We start from the raw sequence: 17009 nt of genomic DNA, 5'->3' as shown, positions 1-17009 counted from the left end.
ACTAATATCCAGTAGCTCATTAGCTAGATATCTCACTAACCTGTAGACAAGACAGTACCTTGTAGTGTAGTTAGTTAACGGCTGGCCAGACTAACTAAAAGATAGTCCGAAACACCGGGTCCATCGTCACATGCGGGCCCTTTCCGCTTGGAAGGCGCGAGAAAAAGGCCAAAAACCAAGCAAAGCAAAGCAAAGCAAAGCAAGCAAGCAACTCAGCACACGATCATTGCATCACCCGCTCCTCTCCTCTCTCTCTCTCCTTATCCTCCCGCCTATTCTCACCCCTCCGTCGCCAACTCTCTTAATCTTCCCTTTTCCTTTCCTTCTTGCCTCGGTCGTTCTCTTCGTCTTCCCTTGTATTATTTAATTTCAACCCGCCTTGAAACTTCCCCTGAACCCGCTCTCTAGTCCCCGGCACTTTCCTCCTTATCTTTTCCTCCCGAAAACCCTCCAGACCTTCCGAAACGCACACACGACTTTCCACCATGGCTGACGTGAGCTACCCCGACACAAATGGCCACAGTAAGGTACGAGCAGTCGCCGGTTTTCGTGTTATGCTGTTTTGTGAGGACGCATTGAAGCTGATTTAGTCTCTGATTGCAGTTCCGAATCTCCCACGCACATGCTCCCAGTGTAGGTTACACGAACTGACCGTTACTCCCTCGCTTAGGCGCACTCGCAAAGGGTAAATAGCTGGCTCCAGACACACCTGCTTCGTGTTTACCGCTCGAAATTGGTGACTTCATGACCAATTGATCTGACATACACTCGATATAGGCCCCATTGCCGAGAACATCAAGTCCGAGGCGTCCCGCACTGGTCAAGAATTCCGCGATTTGAGGAACACTAGCCCTTCATCTACCACTGCGACCGGTCAACCCTTGACCTGTACGTTATGACACAGATCAGCTTGCAGGCGCTCTCTGCTGACCCTGTCCAGACTACCACTCGCTGCTGTACAGCCTTTTGAGCGTATGTGGTCCTGGATGCCGCCAGGCGCGTCACCGTCTAACTGGTTCTTATAGTGGGAGCAACCCCGAGCTACCGCCATCTCCTTCGCGAGTGTCATCACATTCATCTTTGCCGCCCGTTACCTTCCCCTCCTCCGTTGGTTCTTCAAATTCATCTATGTGGTTCTGGGCTGTAGGTTTAATTTCGGGTCCCGCACAGGAACAACAACATATGCTGATCGCCGATTGTACTAGTCACCGCTATTGTTGAGGTCGGCGGCAGACTTGCTCTGTCACAGAGTGTCGTGAGCTCGTTCCGGCCTCGCAAGTACTACACCGTGCCCAAGGAGACTATCGAGGCTGTGTTGGAGGACCTTGAGCAGCTCATCGACTTTGTCCTCATTGAGTTCCAGCGTGTTCTATTCGCCGAGAACATTGTCCACACCATTGCAGTACGTCTAAGAAACACCAGTTACTGGCGACTCGGGCCCTTACTAAAACAATGTGCAGTCTTTCTTTGCCGCTTTCACCGCCTACTGGTTGATCAAGTTCCTTCCTTTCTGGGGACTGTCTTTGATTGCGGTCACCATCGCCTACATGGGACCCTTGGTCTACATCAACAACCGTGAAGTCATCGATGCCCACATTGAGCACGCGCAGGAAGTTGTCAACAGCCAGGCCCACCAGCTAAAGGATCTTGCTGAGGAGCGCACTGCCCATGCCACGGGTGTTGTGAGGCAGTATGTTGGTGACTACAGCGCCAAGGCCCAGGGATACATGCGTCGCTCTGCGACCCCCGAGATGGCTCGGGCACCCGCCCCCGTTGTCAAGAAGGAGCCTGAAGCCGAGCCCGAGATCAAGACGACTGACTTCCCGGAGGCACCCAAGGAGGAGCCCGTGGCCGCCCAGGAGCCCGTTGTGGAGACGATCGAACAGCCTGCTGAGCAGGTGAAGTCGGAGCCTCTTCTGGCAGCTTAGGGAACCGAGGCCTTTGATACAGGATCGGCTAATGGTCGGGATTAGTCGGATGATGGACTTGTGGGAATGGCGGGGTAGGTGCAGGGGTGATAAGAATTGGTAGCAGTGACATCCAAGTAGGATGGATTGGTTGGGTGTATGATGACTAACCGGGATGATGCGTTTCGAGGGTTTGCGGACGATAATTGTATGTTTCTCTGCTGGCTGCGAATTATGCTGCAACTTGTCGAATGTAATCACCGTATGACTTGATTTTCTGTCCGATTAAACTTTATCTCGGATTTAGTGTCTGCACTACGGAGTAGTGACGTAGGCAAGCCAGTCGGGAGTATGTTGATACAGCCTAGCGTTTCGAGTCACAATATATATTGCGCAATGGGTACATGATATAATAATCCAAAAGGTACCATCATGATGTATTTCAGATCCATATGACAACACTCAATGCCTTACTACGAAAGTATCAATCCTACGATAGTTATATTCACGGGGCCGGACCTATGGGGCCTACCTAAACTAGACTGAACGGGAGCGGCAACGGGAACCAAAAAGACTACCACTAGTACTAGTATAGCAGCTAACCCAAAAACACAAAAAAAGAAATTACTGTGCATCATCCGTGAATCGAACACGGGCCTCATCGATGGCAACGATGAATTCTACCACTAGACCAATGATGCTTCTTGATAGAAGAGTTGCACTTATATTGATCTATACCCCAGTAACAGATACAGTGAAACACGCACCCAACCTGGTTCAAATCCCGAATGTCAACAATTACCTACCTAGTACCCCTGAAACCTTCTATTCGATCTTTCACTCCATCTCCAATGATATACTTCTGTATATATATATGCCAAGTATATATACAATACTCTTAGTCAACCCCTACTAAAAGCAGCAATTAGGCAAAGAAAGCCAAGTAATCTAGGTTAGTTATGCTCCCCGCATCCCGACATATTTATATTTGTCACAAGGCAACTAGTACACAGACATCATGGATAAGTGGCATGCAGGACATGAATCAGCAAACTTCAATGCAAATTTCAAGCCGCCAATATAATATGATCGTGCATACACGGTTACGCCACACTCATTACTTCTACTCAATTACGCCACTGAAAGCAGAGACAAAAGGGTACTAAGATGGAAAGGGAAAGAAAGAAAAGAAGGATTGACTGACCCCAAAGGTAAGTAAGTAAGTAGGGAACAATAACTTACACCAAATAGTACTAGTATTCCGAGTGACATCAGTAAAACCAGGTGGATGTACTTAACCAAGCATCGATTCAAACCCCAGAAAAAGAAGCAACATGGCTTAGCTGAAAAAGCTTCAGCCAAGAAAAGCCGAACATGACAGCCAAGTAATCAATATACCGGATCAATAAATAATTGAACGGCGTTCAACTAGAAGCATAACTAGGGATGGATGGATGGATAGATGTACACGCAAGCAGGCTAGTTACCATTTCCTGAGAATGGAAGGAGAAGAGGCCAATGCACGACATCTTTCTATTATCTACTTATCCATCTATCTCTCTGTTTATCACCATAGTGTATAATGTATTTACAGTAGGGAAGAGTACCACGGAGTAAAAGCATCTTCTTACCCCGCGACAACAAACCAAACCAAACCTGTTTCCACTCCCATGAAACTGGGAATTGGAGGGGTTGTTTGTGCCTTGCAAGTGTCAGTTGAAACAGATTCCGGAGCAAGGCAGGTAAGATCTACCAAGATCTGAATGAAGGCCAAAGCACACGGAAGAACACTGCAAGGCATCCCTTGCTTTTTCGAAACAAGATCTGAAGGTTAAAGAGAGTTGGCAGACTTGGTAACTCGGTGCCTTCTTTTTATTTCTCTCTGGAGGTCGAGTTGGTATAAGAGGTGGGTATGTTTCCTCTTCTTCTCAATCCTCTGGGATCATGCTCATGGCCATTGTCTATACTACTGAGCTGTCTTCAGATTCAGGATTCTCCCTTATCGGGGCTGGTTCGATTAGTCTTCTGTATATCGTTATGTACACCAACTTTTCGTTTCAAGTCTCCCACTTTCTGCTCTCCGTTCCCCTCATTATATATGTACCTGAAAATATCGCAACCGAAAAAAGACGAAGAAGGGAAGACAGAACATGTATCCTGGGGTTGATGGTGCTCTCGCCGCACTGGTGAAAATATTAAGTAAGTATTATGGTATATGAGTATGTCCCTTCTTTTAGGCCGTCCCTCCCAATAACCGCATTACATGAATGACGAGGACAAAAGAAACGAGGAAAGAAAGAAAGAAAGATGAAGACACGACCGTCATCACGCCCTGCTAAAACCCCAACCGGACCCGAGAAACAAAGGAAACAAGGAAAAACCATAACAAAGGGAAGAGAAGTCTAATAATTAAAGTAGTATGGATGTGTGCAGCTCCCAAGATCTCCGGAAAGCCCCATAACAGGTAAGGACTGCTGTGCTTGGCTGTGTGGGTAATACTTCATTGAATAAGGATTGGCGTCCAAGGTTGTTGTCGCGGCTGCTGCCGCTGCCGCTGCCGGCTCCTGGTGAAACATGGCTCCCCCGGTGAGGTCGAGAGGATAGTCGCCCTCGCGGTGACGCTTTAGCGGCGCGAACGAGGCCGATGCGTCAGTATCCCATGCTGTAGGAATAGGAGGCTTGCAGGGGTCTGACGCCTTCGATGTGGGTGGCTTTGACGTGAGCGGGGATGTGGTGGCGGTGGACGGGAAGACGGATGTGTGTGATTCGAGATCAGGAATTTCCTTCCTATAGACGGGATTGCTTTCCTTGAGGGTCTGGGTGGGTGAGCCCAGAGTTTGGGAGTCGGTGAGCTCGGGGAGGTGGACGCGGGAAACGCAAATAACGGCGGAGCCATCTGCAGTTGCTAAGTATGAGACATGTCCAAAGACCCAATAGTGGATGGAAGGCGCTTACCTGTTCGACCGTCTAGGTATCGTTCTTCCTCCTCTCGTACGTGGTAGATCTCATCGAGCACGGGGATACGTTCGACGGGAGCGATTTGGCGCCGCACAGACTGGTCGGCTTCCTTCAATTTCTCCACGCAGATAGCGTGACTTTCACGCAGCTCGCAGAGAATATGGACAAGCAGGCGGATACGCTCTACATCCAACGTTAGCGCGACTGATGGACGAAGCAGATCGATGGAAATACGCACCCGCTTTCAGAAGGTGATCCGGTTCGCGGTGAGTGACACCCGCTGGCCACCAGGCTGGCTTGGTCAGTTCAGGGTCAAATTGCTGCGATGATCCGGATATGATCTTGCGTCCATTGTATGGATAGTTGACTTGTTTCCGGGGCTCCACGAGCTTGATGTATGCTTTGGCAAGGATGCGACAGTTGATCTGCTGCAGGCTGTCAAAAGCCTTCTCGTAGTATCTGCGCAGAAGGCCGGTGTTGCGCACGGGCAGCATGGACTTCTGGTGACAGGTGATGCTCATGGGAACGAGGCATTCATGGGATACCCGCTTCCTTTTAGACTGAGGAGGCTCTGTGGTGGAGTGGAACCTGAAGATGATCAGTGGTTGGGTCGCATTGAGATTGAGAAAGGGCGCAAGTACATTTGTTTAGCTGATAGATCGCTGGCGCTGGGAGATTCTGGGGAGAGTGGGCTTCTGCCTCTGATGTCTTCTGTTGTTGTGTTGGTGTCAACAAGGTATCCGTGCGAGACGTCGACAAGGAACCCTACCGAGCATTTTGGATGGATCACCTTTGCCCGACAGTGCCACCGCACGCAGAAAGTTTTCCGTCACGCTGGGAGAGAGGATCGTCTGGCAGTTATTCGCGATGGATTGCGAGGCCTCGAAACGTAATTTGCCATTGTCGTCTATGTAGATGAGGGCGAAGTGCATACAAGCCAGCCCGTCTAATGGCGCATCCATGGACACGGGAGTGTGAGACTGGTTACGGTCAGCTTGCGTTGCCATAACAATCGCCACAGCCATCAATCATACCATGGAAGCAGAAAACAAGAGATTTGAATGTGATGACTCTCAAGGGATCAAGGTATACTTTTCAGTGGGATGACCTGTAAGAGTTCGATCAGGCTTCTGGTCGCAGTCGCGCAGGAGACAGAGAAGAAGCGTGTACAGTTGAAAGAAGTGAGACTCAGAAGCAAGGCACGAGAAGGAGCATTTTTAAAAGAACAGGACTGAGGCAAGAGGCAAAGACCAGCAATATTGCAAAGAGAATGGGGGGAGTGGCCAATAGATCCACTCGCCGTGTTAAGCTTACCGGATCGTCCTCAACCTGGGCTTCAGCTTCGTTTCGTTTCCGGATCCGCGACGCCCCTCATGCAATCTTATATGCGTGCGCGAATATATTTCCTGTCTCTATTAGAAATTATTAAACCGTTGGCTCGCCTCCAGGACCGCGTCCGAAAAGGAAGGAAAAAGCAACTCAAGTTCAGACTAGGCTATAGTACTTCCAGTACACCGTAATGATGGACCGTCGCAACCAGATCAATGGATCGGCCCAAGCTGTGTCTCTAATGTGCGTGGCCCTATGTGGCACAGCAGCCGACGGGTCCTTATCCGCTCGCATGCATTTGGGCGTAGGAACTAATGCTATGCTGCGTCGTTGCTTCCAATCACAGAGCTCGAGAGAGAGGGTCATGTTGAAGTCCGGTCCTGCTGGCAGTCTTGGAATAGAGAAAGTGGCTAGCTATCAGAGTGGATCTTTCAAGAGATTGTTTCGCCACCCCCGGTTGGTCATATTTCGAGATCATAGTCCCATTTCCCCAAGCTGGGGTTCGTTTGGTTGCTATGGAATACGCCTTGTGGATGAATCTGTGTTGTGTACGGAGTAGCATGGACACTACCATTTCAGACAGTCGTGCCGTAGCAGGTTATGCCACCTGCTAGCAAGATTAGCAAGATCGCCTCGAGCCGAGGGTCCAATAGGTCCGCTGGCGCATTAATGGAGGCTGCAATACATACTCTATCTCGTTCGATAGCATGCGGATGTGCCATTCCGTCTGCCTACCTTTTCCCGTTATGGAAGACTTCGTGTCTTATTTTCTCCTATCTACGCGATTGCCTCTTCCAGATATTGCTTTATTCTACCGAAACACCCTCCCCTTGCCTGATGCGTCGGGTGTCAGACAGAGAAAGGTGCAGTTTGTCCATCCATGGTTCGCTCTGAGATCCGACCTGGCTGGCCGGCGGGGCAGACGCTGTCACCAGATAGTAGCCAACACGCCAGGCACCATATCGGATTATCCCGAGAGGGACATTCGTCATGGTACTAGCAAAAGTCAATAGCGGATGGTCGAGTACCGTAGGCCCGGAGTGGCTGGAGGGCGGTTCGTTCTACGTGGACCACCGAATATCTCAAAGCGATGCACCGGACATGCGACGGCACCTCCCACTTCCGGTGTTCACCCATTCGTCAAAAGATTCCCAATGCGGGTTTCCCGATGTGTATACGGATGGAGTCGAGGATCATGAGTTGACCTAGCATTGACAGAGGTGCCAGTCCAGACAGGAAATTATGCGATACCTATTACATACTGGGGTCGGAAAACAGTTGCGAGGCTGCCGTGACCCATAGCGGCGACTATCACTGTTGTACCGCATCATATTCGATGTTTGTTTTTTTCTCCATTTGGATATCCGGACAACACAACGCCATTGCTGGCCATCGTTCCTGCTACCCACATGGCAGATGTCAGGTAGTGACTTGGTCGAGTCTAGATCAAAGGCAGCCTTGCCACATTGCGGTACTTCGTGGCTATAATGAGCTTGCTGTTGGGATGCCCAAGCCAGTGTCCCGAAAACCTGGAGGGTAAAATTACAGCATTACCCTGGATTTCTTGGAAAAGAGTGCAGATGGAAAGAATCTAGAAAGAATCGAATGATTTTCAGCAGAAAAAAAGAATAAAAAGGGAATAAAGAAAAAGGAAAAGGATAATAAATCATCAACAAAAAAGAACTAAACACTCACACAGTACTCCGTAGCTGGACCCTTATGGGGACGTGACGGAGACGGTTGCCGCAGGCCCACCGAGGCCATTGGCCCTTTTGCCTTCGGATCATGTCTGATTGAACGATGGCTGAACCGATCCTGACGCGACGGAAGGGAGCCCCGCCTCTGCCGAGACAAGGTTGTGACAGATCGCGGCCAAAGAACCCACTTGTGTGTGTGGTCAGAAGCAACCATCGGCGAACAGGAGGATGACTGAGCGTACTGGGAGCACCTAATTCGCGATAATCCCGCCAGAACCGAGGAAACCACCGCGGCATGCCTGGCCTGCAACCGAATGTCACAGAGGGCCATTCAAGATAAGCACCTGTCTAGAAAATCCCAAACCCGTTGATGAAGTAGTACGGCCCTATCCGCCTGTTCCAGGTGTCGTTGGGAGGCGGACGTACATCTGTTCGATGTATGATGTGTCGGCCGGCGAGACTGCAGAGAAGTGCATATTGCATATGATACGGTGACCTGTCACGGTGGCTGAACGCCCGACATGCATACCGGAGAGCTTCCGGAAGTAACGAGCAATTTATTAACCTATTGAGTACGGCCGAGGTTCCCTTTTGTCATGGTTTATAAATAAATAACATCGGTTCGACGAGGAAAACTTTGCCGCAGGTGGGACGGAGCCTTCATCCAAAACTATTGTTGGCGATGGCTGCGCCAGAGGGTAGATCATCGACAGATAGTAAGCTGCCAGACAACTGACAGGCAGGCTGCCTGATTGTTCACATGATTCATAGTGTGCGCTCCATCCCCAAAGATGCTGAAGGTTCGGGTCATGTAGGTCAAGTCTGTGCTTCTGCTAGGTTGGTGCTATAATCTATGACAGCTTGGCTATCGAACCTTCCGAGTCCTGGAGGTATATCAATTCCGTGCATCACTATCAGATTAGAGAGGAAGCTGAAAGTCAATAAGCTTACTTACCCTGGTCAATAATGTTTACAGCTCATCTTAATTGCATTGAGGTAATACGCCACGCCACGCCACGGCATGGATGCTGTCATATGTACTTGCCGACATGAATGGCACGAAGCGGAAGAAGTACCCGCGGATTGTTATTCGTATATGAGGACTACTACTTACTGAATTGTGGTGTTGGTGAGTAGGTATGGAGAGAACGAGCTTCTGATTTGTAATTCAAGTGATGGGTCAAGTTGAACTGGACATGATAGGGAAGAATTCCCCGATGTGGCAGGACAAGGCCTCGCAGACGATAGGAGGTGGATTTTCCATGTTTAGTAGATAGCTGGAGGTTGCCCAGTCATGGCAACGCCCGCGTTTCTAGAAAGTTGCCAGTTCTGTGAAGGAGATCCACTCGGGGGTGCCTGTCGGGTGTCCCATAGTTCGTCCTGGGTTCGTCGTACGTTTGTTGAGTTCGGGTTGCTGCCGGGAAGGTATCGCTTTGAGAGGTCATCCCAGAGCGAATGTAGCGGTATGGATGCCGCGTATTGACTACTTTGATAGGCTATAAGCTGAGACTGTCTCTTAAGTAGCCGGATCTACCAACTTAGGACGGTTTATGCATGAAGAGCTTGGGAAACCTCGATCGAGGCCAATGGCCGATCGATGTTGGGGAAAGTGAGAGTATTAATGTAATTCAAGCATATTCACATCTTCGTCGTGCTATCGAAACAAGCCAGTCAACTTAAGAGAGGTCCTTTATGTTGTTCGGAGAGAAGAGTGAGTAGGTGATGGAAGTAAGCTCAGTCAAGTTGAAAGCTGGAAGTCTACTTGCTATAGATGGAGGATGCCTCAGGTACGTGGCGTATACTGGGGTGTTGTGGTATGTTACCTTGACATTGAGCATGTAACAATACGTAATTTTCTGCCAAGAATATAATCATACGCGCAAAAAAATACTATCAATCAGAAAGTTAAACAATACGTTACATGTTATATACACGTATTATTACGACAACCACGATATTCGGACTTGCCCACCTCTTCCTTTTCCCTTTTCCTCTTTTCTTTCTCCTCTCGAGTCACTTCATACTCGGGGAGAAATCGCATTTGATTCTTTTTCATCAATATCTCTCTGGTTCAGGCTGTCCTGCATCACGATCCACCTATCCATTGTCAATCTCTGACCGCACTGGGTGCCTTTCATTGACTTTCTACTACGGTATCTACGTACTAAGTAAGTACTACCGGAGTACATTCTCCCCCCATCCGTCCCCTGTGTTTTCTCTCTCTCACACACTCTCTCCTCCACTCCACCGCCCGGACGAATCCCATCCAGTGCATTAGTCCGTCCGCCCCAAGGCTGATCGCAACTCGACGGGCCAGCAAATCTCTTTCCTTCCTTTCCGTCCGCTCACTTGACTTGACTTGACTTGACTCGACTCGACAACTGCGGTCACAACTGAGGATTCTGACTTGTGACTAACGGATTTACTTTTGCCAGAGGTTACACTAACCCACCCTGACTAAGTTGTTGCTTTCAGGGTCTGTCCTTCCCATCTGCCGGCCCTTCTATTATCCCACACCCCCCTTCTTGAGTCTCTTCTGGCTGTCGTGTCCCCATCGGCCAATCACCGCCCCTCTGTTTCCAGTTTAATTTTATTATTTTGGCCCTTTCATATTACCCTTTTCTATCTCGTCGTGGATCGTTCCAGAAAAGAATATTCTACGGAATTAAGCAGCGCAATCGCCAGGACACTAAGTCGTTAGAGGAATTGGCTTAGTGTCTCCTCCCGCCCATCCCTGGATTCCGGCGAGTCAGAGTGTGCGACCGACATTGACTGTCGCTGCTGCGGACCTGATCCGTGGAAGTTTTTAATTTAACCAGAAACATTAATACCAAAAGAAAAAAAAGGGAAGAAAAAAAAATTAGAGGAGGAAGAGAAAGGAAAAAAGAATTAAAAAATAACGAAAGAAAAAGAGAAGAAAGCTTGTGGCCTGGCCCAACCATTGATTGACCTTCCTCCTGCTCTTATCGACCGACATGGACCCCAACGTTCCCGGATTCCCTTCTGCGATGCAGCAGACCGCGGGTTTTCCTGTCACTCCCCAAAATCCACAGCAGTTCCCCTACTATCCGAATGCCATTCCCCCGTTTCCCCAATCCAAAGCTGTCTCTCATCCTCCACAGCAACAACACCAGCATACTCCTTTCGGTGCCGTGCCCATGCAAGCCGGTCCTAGTGGAGCAATGATGCCGTCTGGGTTCCCCCAGCAGTCATCCGGTACGTCGGGATCTTTCCTTTAACTCCCCTTGGCCTGTTATCTCCAAGCTCTTTTTCTCTGTCGCTACTGTTTCGCTCTTATTGTATTTCTTTGATCTCCCTGAGGCCTGTCATCGCTTCCCCACCTTTGCCCCTTTGATCTACACACGGCTGCTCCATGGCGCCGGGTTCTTTTTCCCATACTGAATCTACTGGACCTTGCCTGGTCTAGTAGTTCAAGTACGTGTGTGTGCTAATGGCCTGACGCGTATCCACAATTGCGCTACGATTGCCCGTCGTCCTCTTCCTTCATGTGTTGTTGTTCGTTGTTTCCTTTTCCCTCCTGGCCAAAGTGCGCAGGCGACGTTGGCCGCAAGGACTAGCCGCTAACCATCCGGATGGACTAGTAGGACCCCACGCCAACTTCTCTGCACCATTTGCCCAGCCACCTGTGCCAGCAACGTCTATGAGCCAGTATCTCCCTCCCCAGGCGACTGCGACATCGACTCTTCCCGCAACTACAGCGCAATCCTTTCCGCCCAACATGGCTTCGGTACCGGCGACGAACATGATGCCTGCGCAACAGCAACAGCAACGGGCAGCGCCCCAGCAGAACCCATTGTCGAGCTCCGCCCAACCTGCTCCTCAATCACCTGCGACGACCGCGCGCGAGAAGGCTCGTGTGTCTACGCTGTTGGACATAAACTCGATGTTGCTGCAGGAAGTCATGAATCTTCAGGCGGCTGGCAAGGCTGGTGCGCCTTCGCAAGGAGCGTCAGAGTCGAATCCGTCGCCTGGTTCAGATCAGACCTCGGATAAGCCCACCCAGCGGCCAAGCGCAGAATATCTCGAATGTATGCGTCGGTTACAAGCCAACTTAGGGTACCTTGCAACCATTGCCGACCGGGCTAAGAAGTCAGGGGGTGTTCCTCCTGCCGCACCGGCGATCATGTCACCGCCTCCGAACATGCCTTCAATGAATGAGATCTACAACAAACTCAACGAGCTCTTCCCTCGGGCCGCGCAAGGTGGTATAGGGACACCCCAGCAGAGTCCACAATCATTGCATGGCAATGGCCGGCCCAGCCCTTCTCCAGCCGTCGAACACGTTGTTTGAAGAGGTCATATCGACAACAAAACATGATGTGTTGCGCGTAGTGCGAGCTCTATGGGGAGCTGAGCGTACTGGCTCAAGGTAGAGAGCAATCGACCGTCGCTCCTGCATCCCGCCTATACGCCCATGGTTGCATGAGGCCCCTGCCCTGACCGGCTTTTCACTCAAGTCAAGCCTCGAGTTACGATCCGACGAGCCTTCAAATGGGCATCGCGCGCGTCTATATTGCGCCACAAACTCTTCTCTCAATGATGAGCCATCAGATGAAAGCCCATAGTCCAACTCAAGGCAGCTCTCTATTTGAAGAAAGAGGTACTTGATATACTGGGTACTTCTAATTTGGGGTCGTGAAGCGTTGCAGTGTACACAAACAGTGTTGGCGACCAAATGGGACGAATATGTGAACATTACCACCAGAAGTGGATGGTAGCTACGAGTGATGGGAGGCGGAGGTCCGAGTGTACGATAGAGGCTGGGGATAAAGAATCGTATATTATAGAGATATATATATTTACTGCACGGTACTGCATTGCTACTATTATAGAAAACTTGTTTATGGAGTAGGATCGCATGAATTGCTGGCCTGAATGATCAGGTCAGAAGACGCCGCAGCTCCGCCGGGCCAGGGCCAATCAGAGGGCGTCAATCGAGGTGTCCGCCCGGTTCCCTTTTCAGTTCTGTCTGCCACTGCAGCTCGCCTGACTTCAGTTCCTTTTCTCCTCCCTCACGGTCCTCGTCATCCGCCCCTCTCTGTTGCAGTCTCTCTTGTTAGGGGGTCTTGTGAATGTCTTGCGTCTGGCTCCACATCCACAGAAGGAGCCTACTGTCTGTCGCTACGAACAATTCTGCTGCGAGGGCCGCTGCCTCTACTTCCGCCGCGCCGCCGCCGCCGTCATCGCCGCCGTCTCGTTCTAATACTTATTCGCCTCTTCATCGCTCTATCGCCAATCCCATCGGATTTACCCTGTCGCCTGCGAGGTCACTAGTTACTCGCAATCCTAGAGTTTCTGCCTATTGGCGCTCTAGTCGACACTTTTCTTTGTGCCCGGCCGCTGCAGCGCCCGGTGTCACCACGAGCATCTGCCCTGGTCAGGCGCCCATCCGCTCTCTCAGCTCGCTCATTATACATTCTACGAGACCCAGTGGTATACGTTCTCGTGCAGACCCGATGGATTTGAACGGAGATGCAGGCGCCAAGCGCAAGCGCAGCTCTATCACCACACCCGCTGAACGGCCCGTAAAGCACCTTCGCCCCGAATCGAGCGCATTGACACCTGGGGATTCGACGCCCGCCAATGGGACGGTATATGATGTGGAGGATGATGAAGATGCGGGTCGTCTGCTGCCTGTAGGGCCTGCTCAGGCTGATTCGCCGGAATGGCAAGCTACCATAGAGGAGGTTGTGAAGAGCGTTGTATCTATCCACTTCTGTCAGACCTGCTCCTTTGACACGGAGCTGTCTATGAGTAGTCAGGCTACTGGGTTTGTGGTGGATGCAGAGAATGGATACATCTTGACAAATCGACACGTGGTTTGCCCGGGACCTTTCTGGGGATACTGCATCTTTGATAACCATGAGGAAGTAAGTTGTGCTCTCTCCGCATGTGGATCTTTCTTGGGACAGGAATGCTGATTCGTATTGGTTACGTTAGTGCGACGTCCGTCCCGTGTATCGGGACCCAGTACACGACTTTGGAATTCTGAAATTCGATCCGAAGGCTATTCGATATATGAAACTGAGGGAGCTGAAACTGCAGCCGGATGCAGCTAAAGTGGGATCTGAAATTCGCGTCGTCGGTAATGACGCAGGAGAAAAATTGAGTATTCTGTCTGGTGTCATTAGTCGACTGGATAGAAACGCGCCCGAATATGGCGATGGCTACAGTGACTTTAATACGAATTACATCCAGGCCGCTGCAGCAGCTAGCGGTGGAAGTTCCGGCAGTCCTGTAGTCAACATTGATGGCCATGCGATTGCTCTGCAGGCCGGTGGTCGTGCAGACGGTGCAGCGACGGATTACTTCCTGCCTCTGGACCGACCGCTACGCGCACTGGAATGCATCCGTCGCGGAGAGTCTGTCACGCGTGGAACGATTCAGACGCAGTGGATCCTGAAGCCATTCGATGAGTGTCGTCGGTTGGGCTTGACGCCGGAGTGGGAGGCGACCGTGCGTAAAGCAGCACCCACGGAAACCAGCATGCTGGTGGCCGAGATCATTCTGCCTGAAGGCCCGGCGGACGGAAAGCTCGAGGAAGGAGACGTGCTTCTGCAGGTAAACGGGGAGCTTCTCACCCAATTCATCCGGTTGGATGACATTCTAGACTCGAGTGTTGGGCAGACAGTGCATCTGCTGGTTCAAAGAGGCGGTCAGAATGTGGAGATTGAGTGCCAGGTTGGCGACCTGCATGCCATCACGCCCGACCGGTTTGTGACGGTGGCTGGAGGCACGTTCCATAACCTGTCTTACCAGCAGTCGCGGCTGTATGCCATCGCTACTCGCGGTGTTTACGTCTGCGAGGCTGCAGGCTCCTTCAAGCTGGAAAACACCCTCTCAGGATGGATCATCGACTCGGTGGACAAGCGACCCACTCGCAATCTCGATGAGTTCGTGGAAGTGATGCGAACAATCCCCGATCGTTCGCGCGTGGTGATCTCGTATCGGCATATTCGCGATCTCCACACCCGCGGCACCAGCATCGTCTATATCGATCGACACTGGCACCCGAAGATGCGACTGGCTGTGCGCAACGACAACTCCGGTCTGTGGGACTTTTCGGACCTCGCGGACCCTATCCCAGCTCTTCCTCCGGTTCCGAGGAAAGCCGATTTCATTCAACTCGATGGTGTTAGCCAGCCTGCTGCGGCCGACATTGTGCGCAGCTTCGTACGGGTATCCTGTACGATGCCCCTGAAGCTGGACGGCTACCCCCAGGCCAAGAAGACCGGGTTCGGATTGGTCGTCGATGCAGACAAGGGTTTGGTGGTTGTATCGCGAGCGATCGTGCCGTACGACCTCTGCGACATCAACATCACGGTGGCCGACTCCATCATCGTGAACGCTAAAGTAGTTTTCCTGCATCCGCTCCAGAACTACAGCATCATCCAGTACGACCCAAGCCTGGTGCAGGCACCGGTTCAGAGTGCCAAACTCAGCACCGACTACATCAAGCAGGGACAGGACACGATCTTCGTGGGATTCAATCAGAACTTCCGGATTGTTGTGGCCAAGACCGCCGTAACCGACATCACTACTGTTTCTATTCCAGCCAATGCCTCCGCACCGCGCTACCGTGCGATCAACTTGGACGCCATTACTGTGGATACCGGACTCAGCGGGCAGTGTTCTAACGGTGTTCTGATTGGCGAGGACGGTGTGGTGCAGGCATTGTGGTTGAACTACCTTGGAGAACGCACGTCCAATTCGCATAAAGATGTGGAATACCATCTAGGATTTGCGACCCCATCTCTTCTCCCTGTCCTGTCGAAGGTGCAGCAGGGAGAGATGCCTAAATTGCGGATTCTGAACATGGAGAGCTACGTGGTCCAGATGAGTCAAGCTCGCATCATGGGCGTGTCGGAGGAATGGATTGAGAAGGTGACGCAAGCTAACCCATCGCGGCATCAGCTCTTCATGGTGCGCAAGGTCGATTGCCCACCGCCTGGATTCAACTCGGCGGCCGACACGTTCGAGGAGGGTGATATCATCCTGACCTTGGACGGACAGCTGATCACCCGCGTCTCCGAGTTGGATATCATGTACGAAAAGGATACGCTGGAAGCACTGATTGTCCGAAACGGACAAGAAATGCGGATCCAGGTGCCGACTGTACCAACGGAGGACCTAGAGACTGACCGTGCCGTCGTGTTCTGTGGTGCTGTGTTGCAGAAACCACACCATGCGGTCCGTCAGCAGATTTCCAAGCTGCACAGCGAAGTCTATGTCAGCGCAAGAGTATGCTCCCCTCCCTCCGGCCTTTACCACTGCCACCTAGGTAACTAACCACCCACTCTACAGAGTCGCGGATCCCCCTCCTACCAATACGGCCTAGCCCCAACAAACTTCATCACCGCCGTGAACGGCGTCCCCACCCCGAACCTGGACCGCTTCTCCGAAGAAGTGAGCAAAATCCCCGACAACACATATTTCCGCCTTCGCGCGGTGACATTCGACAATGTTCCGTGGGTAGTGACTATGAAGAAGAACGATCATTACGTATGCCACAACCCATCCCTCTTTCTCTCTACCAAATCCCGAGAAACGTGGAGAACTAACACTTTTATCACCAGTTCCCCATGTCCGAGTACATCAAAGACCAGTCCCAGCCTTCCGGCTGGCGGACCGTGTCTCACGACAAGGATAAATATAAAGATGGCATTGCGCCGGATGCTGCGAACTTGAACCCGGATGCTATGGACGAAGGGTTTGATGGAGTCAGTGATATCGAGCCGGATCTGGAGTGATTGCAGGGCGGACTGTATAGTATTCTGTGATGAGCATGGCCGTGTTAGATGTGTATACCAGACATGGCTTTTGGAAAACGTAAAAAGAAAGTGAAAAATGGGAAAATGATAGACATTATTAGTGTTGCTTGTGCAGAGGTGTAGATGGATGTATTGTTTTGGGGTGGTTACTTGATATGTAGTGGCTAGTCTACTGAGGTGTGATTGATCATAAGAGATAAGTCTTTGATTTGTTTGATGGGGTAGGTCCCATGACATGCATCTAGTATCATATGTATTAATTGACAATCTGAAACCGAGAGAACGGATGAACAGATGAAACTACGAAAGTATGTCATATCTTTGTG

General features: G+C 50.9%; 5 protein-coding genes and 1 non-coding gene across 6 annotated transcripts; 3 read left to right on the top strand and 3 right to left on the bottom strand.

The window, feature by feature from the left end:
- The first annotated feature begins 381 nt into the window (after positions 1-381).
- Positions 382-2300, top strand: BO87DRAFT_333111 (uncharacterized protein). Its single transcript, XM_025620396.1, has 7 exons — positions 382-522; positions 671-686; positions 785-888; positions 941-972; positions 1026-1143; positions 1206-1402; positions 1461-2300. The coding sequence occupies exons 1-7, from the start codon at positions 486-488 to the stop codon at positions 1926-1928; spliced, it is 972 nt and encodes a 323-aa protein (XP_025480644.1). The 5' UTR covers positions 382-485; the 3' UTR covers positions 1929-2300.
- Positions 2301-2537: 237 nt separating this feature from the next.
- Positions 2538-2608, bottom strand: BO87DRAFT_t129. The gene has a single exon. It is a non-coding gene; the product is annotated as a tRNA-Gly (tRNA).
- A 1515-nt stretch (positions 2609-4123) lies between these two features.
- BO87DRAFT_375937 (DUF2841 domain-containing protein) lies at positions 4124-6003 on the bottom strand. Its single transcript, XM_025623165.1, has 6 exons — positions 5900-6003; positions 5635-5845; positions 5507-5576; positions 5104-5453; positions 4863-5048; positions 4124-4803 (listed from the first exon to the last, which is right to left on the bottom strand). The coding sequence occupies exons 1-6, from the start codon at positions 5900-5902 to the stop codon at positions 4310-4312; spliced, it is 1314 nt and encodes a 437-aa protein (XP_025480643.1). The 5' UTR covers positions 5903-6003; the 3' UTR covers positions 4124-4309.
- A 1197-nt stretch (positions 6004-7200) lies between these two features.
- On the bottom strand, positions 7201-8418 carry BO87DRAFT_396339 (uncharacterized protein; the record flags this gene model as incomplete). The annotated part of the gene is made up of 7 exons (XM_025625240.1): positions 7201-7313; positions 7453-7480; positions 7565-7690; positions 7892-8078; positions 8114-8142; positions 8256-8277; positions 8318-8418. The coding sequence occupies 7 exons, from the start codon at positions 8416-8418 to the stop codon at positions 7201-7203; spliced, it is 606 nt and encodes a 201-aa protein (XP_025480642.1).
- A 1968-nt stretch (positions 8419-10386) lies between these two features.
- Positions 10387-12203, top strand: BO87DRAFT_434825 (uncharacterized protein; the record flags this gene model as incomplete). The annotated part of the gene is made up of 3 exons (XM_025627733.1): positions 10387-11107; positions 11319-11384; positions 11440-12203. Exons 1-3 carry the CDS (start codon positions 10867-10869, stop codon positions 12201-12203), a joined length of 1071 nt encoding a protein of 356 aa, XP_025480641.1. The 5' UTR covers positions 10387-10866.
- A 729-nt stretch (positions 12204-12932) lies between these two features.
- BO87DRAFT_375933 (putative nuclear serine protease HtrA2/Nma111) lies at positions 12933-16829 on the top strand. The gene is made up of 4 exons (XM_025623164.1): positions 12933-13782; positions 13853-16153; positions 16217-16414; positions 16489-16829. The coding sequence occupies exons 1-4, from the start codon at positions 12985-12987 to the stop codon at positions 16660-16662; spliced, it is 3471 nt and encodes a 1156-aa protein (XP_025480640.1). The 5' UTR covers positions 12933-12984; the 3' UTR covers positions 16663-16829.
- The last annotated feature ends 180 nt before the right edge of the window (positions 16830-17009 follow it).

Source organism: Aspergillus neoniger, assembly GCF_003184625.1.
Source record: "Aspergillus neoniger CBS 115656 unplaced genomic scaffold BO87scaffold_13, whole genome shotgun sequence".
NCBI lineage: Eukaryota > Fungi > Ascomycota > Eurotiomycetes > Eurotiales > Aspergillaceae > Aspergillus > Aspergillus neoniger.
This window is presented reverse-complemented; position numbering and strand designations above follow the sequence as displayed.

Bases quoted from the DNA above. Each gene is read 5' to 3' on its own strand.
- BO87DRAFT_333111 (XM_025620396.1), top strand. From the start codon at position 486: ATGGCTGACGTGAGCTACCCCGACACAAATGGCCACA. The intron at 973-1,025 runs GTATGTGGTCCT...TGGTTCTTATAG, and splicing joins TGCTGTACAGCCTTTTGAGC to TGGGAGCAACCCCGAGCTAC. The intron at 1,403-1,460 runs GTACGTCTAAGA...AACAATGTGCAG, and splicing joins ACATTGTCCACACCATTGCA to TCTTTCTTTGCCGCTTTCAC.
- BO87DRAFT_375937 (XM_025623165.1), bottom strand. The intron at 5,454-5,506 runs GTACTTGCGCCC...GATCATCTTCAG, and splicing joins GATCTATCAGCTAAACAAAT to GTTCCACTCCACCACAGAGC. The intron at 4,804-4,862 runs GTAAGCGCCTTC...TAGCAACTGCAG, and splicing joins ATACCTAGACGGTCGAACAG to ATGGCTCCGCCGTTATTTGC.
- BO87DRAFT_375933 (XM_025623164.1), top strand. From the start codon at position 12,985: ATGTCTTGCGTCTGGCTCCACATCCACAGAAGGAGCCTACTGTCTGTC. The intron at 13,783-13,852 runs GTAAGTTGTGCT...TGGTTACGTTAG, and splicing joins TCTTTGATAACCATGAGGAA to TGCGACGTCCGTCCCGTGTA. The intron at 16,154-16,216 runs GTATGCTCCCCT...CCCACTCTACAG, and splicing joins AAGTCTATGTCAGCGCAAGA to AGTCGCGGATCCCCCTCCTA.